The sequence below is a fragment of the Elaeis guineensis genome, chromosome 6 (assembly GCF_000442705.2).
Source record: "Elaeis guineensis isolate ETL-2024a chromosome 6, EG11, whole genome shotgun sequence".
Lineage (NCBI taxonomy): Eukaryota > Viridiplantae > Streptophyta > Magnoliopsida > Arecales > Arecaceae > Elaeis > Elaeis guineensis.
Window position 1 is genome coordinate 122334122 of NC_025998.2, and position 2529 is coordinate 122336650.

General features: G+C 42.6%; 1 protein-coding gene across 1 annotated transcript; it reads right to left on the reverse strand.

Moving 5' to 3' along the window:
- Positions 1-742: 742 nt before the first annotated feature.
- LOC105060138 (EPIDERMAL PATTERNING FACTOR-like protein 2) lies at positions 743-1772 on the reverse strand. Its single transcript, XM_010943746.4, has 3 exons — positions 1455-1772; positions 1327-1361; positions 743-1234 (listed from the first exon to the last, which is right to left on the reverse strand). The coding sequence occupies exons 1-3, from the start codon at positions 1564-1566 to the stop codon at positions 998-1000; spliced, it is 384 nt and encodes a 127-aa protein (XP_010942048.1). The 5' UTR covers positions 1567-1772; the 3' UTR covers positions 743-997.
- Between the last annotated feature and the right edge of the window lie 757 nt (positions 1773-2529).

Genomic DNA, 2529 nt, shown 5'->3' on the forward strand with positions numbered 1-2529 from the left:
AGAATTTTCCTGAAATTATATGGGAATACTTTATTAACAAGAGGAGCAGTCCAAGATGATGATTGATATCTTTCTCAATGTGATATGACATGAATGATAAAGAAAGCTCATCAATGCACATTGACATATCCGTATCACTTCACACAGGACACAGCACCCGACACAACAGACTGAAAAGAGGCAAAGGGAACAGGGCAAAGTTACCAACCCATTTTGGGCAATTTTTTATCCGAGGCCTACGTATTTGGATGAGATCTTAGTACTACAAATCTTGTCGTCATCCAAAATTTGCTCGTATTAAAGGGTGTAAGATCGTATGATGTAGTTGGATAATGTGGACCTTAAATCGATATGACATTTCGTAGAGATGGAATGGCGTGGAGCAAGCACACATGCACGCCAATGTCGTCACCCTCTCCCCATCCTTGCCCCTGTAACTCGTTGGTTGTTGCAGTACTTCATGAAACAAAATACTAGGGAATTTAGCTTGTAGAGAATCTAGTTCAGTCACCTCTCTCTCTCTCGCTCGCTTGTTACAGTCCTAAATAAAACACTAAGAATTCTAGCGGTAGAGTCTCTAACTCAAATAGTCACATCTCTCTCTACGTGATAACATCAATAACAGACCAAACATTTGAGACAAATAAGGTGGAGGAAGATGTGGCAAAGGGACCATATGCATTATTAGAATTTTGACAGCTAGAGTAAATTAAAACTTCCTATAGCATCCCAAAGAGGTTATACAAAATTAAAAGGACGAGTGGTGAGTTATACTTCCCACATCTGATGACAAAACAAGAGCGGATGATGATTATAACAGAGGAGGGAGGAAGGGAGAGAGAGGGAGACGAATGATTTCTACATTTAAAAGAGAAAACGCAGAGAGAGAGAGAGCATAAGAACACTAGGAAGTGATCAAAGAATCTCACTTCCTCTCAGGTATCAACGCACGATTTGAAAAGAGTATTGCTGCTCTCTTGTTTCGTCTGCTTGTGAATTATGGATTCAATAGCATGCTTCCACACTTGCATTTCCAATTAATGGGCTTGTAGTTGGAGCTGTCATCACCTTTGGAAGTGATCGTATTGAAGAAATGCCCACCTCCATTCCTGACTTGTGGGCCTATAGGCACCTGAACTGCCTCACAGTGGCCGCATGAAGTGCACTTCCTCTCACATCTCGGCGGCCTCGATCCAATCAAAGCTCTCATCATCACCCCCTCTTCTCCTCCCTCCTGCATACAATCCATGAGCGTAACGTAAAACAGGAGATTGAAGAATGTTATTAACAACAAGGGAAAGACATAAGGAAATAAAAGCTGCTCACTTTGGCAACCTCTAAAAGCTTAAACAATGATCTACCTGAAACACAACACATACTGATGTTTTAGATTTCAAGAGAGAGAAGTATGGGGAACTCTACGAACCAAATTTGATTGTTGCTAATTAGCTTACCTTCTGCCAAGTATTTTTCTTGTTTAGAGCTCAAGAGAAGAAGCAACAGCAACGTGATCAGGACAAGGTGAACGGGTCTACAAGTCTTGGTGCAGTGGAGAAGGTGGTCCATCTGAACTGTCTAAATGATTGAATGAGTACAAGGATAGGGAGTTTAAAAAAAAAAAAAAAAAGATGGAGAGTGACTGTTCTGTTCCCTAACTTGTTCTATCTAACTCCAGGTTTGGGAGGCTAATGGATGAGACAGAAAGAGAGGAGATTAAACAGACGATAGCTGGTGGTGTAGGAGTGCCAAGAGTTATGTGGAGAGGTGTAATATAGTGTAGAGCCAGGTACTGAATGCATTGGTAACCACAGAGAGAGCGTGAGAAACAGAGTCGCACCAAAAGGACAACTGTTGGAGCAGAGCTTACAAGGAAGAGATAAAGGGGCCCCAAATGTCAAAAACACAGCAACACCAGCTGCATGGATTTAGGAGCCCCAAGCACCGAAAGATAAAAGAGAAGGAGAAGCAAGAGGGCAGACAAATATGCACAAAAAATGTTAGCAGCAGCAACAGAGAACATATTGGGAGAAGAGATAGAAGGGATGACTGAGAGCAAGAGAGAGGAGAGGATCATACCTGCTCAGAAATTACCAGAGGGCCTAAAACCACAGCAAAGGTGTGGGGTAGAGGGGTTCAGGTGCTGGGGATTCTTCTCACAAACAGACATGGGATCCCAGCTGTGTGCTTCCACTGTACCCTCTCAACTGTTACCACTATTACAGCTCTTCTTGTTTTGTTGTGTTTTATGTGCGGTTGGGGGGTACGCTTGTGCTGGGACCCTCCCTTCACTTCTCTGGGAGGGGTATGGTGGAATAATAATAGTCTTGCGCATATTGGCACTGCACTTGTTACCAGGTGCATCCCTTCCATACGTGGGAATTATGTACTACCACTCACATGAACATTTAACGCAATGGCACTGCAATTATTAGTACGCAAGATCACCTTCATATGTGGGTAGTGTGCAGCACTCTGATGAATATTAAACACATATACCGGTTAGGTTTTAAGGCTGCTATAAATTGTTGT

What these genes read in the sequence shown, in the direction of transcription:
- LOC105060138 (XM_010943746.4), bottom strand. Translation starts at nt 1,566, where the DNA reads ATGGACCACCTTCTCCACTGCACCAAGACTTGTAGACCCGTTCACCTT. An exon ending in AGAAAAATACTTGGCAGAAG is followed by an intron (nt 1,362 to 1,454) that starts GTAAGCTAATTA and finishes GTTGTGTTTCAG; the next exon opens with GTAGATCATTGTTTAAGCTT. An exon ending in AGCTTTTAGAGGTTGCCAAA is followed by an intron (nt 1,235 to 1,326) that starts GTGAGCAGCTTT and finishes GATTGTATGCAG; the next exon opens with GAGGGAGGAGAAGAGGGGGT.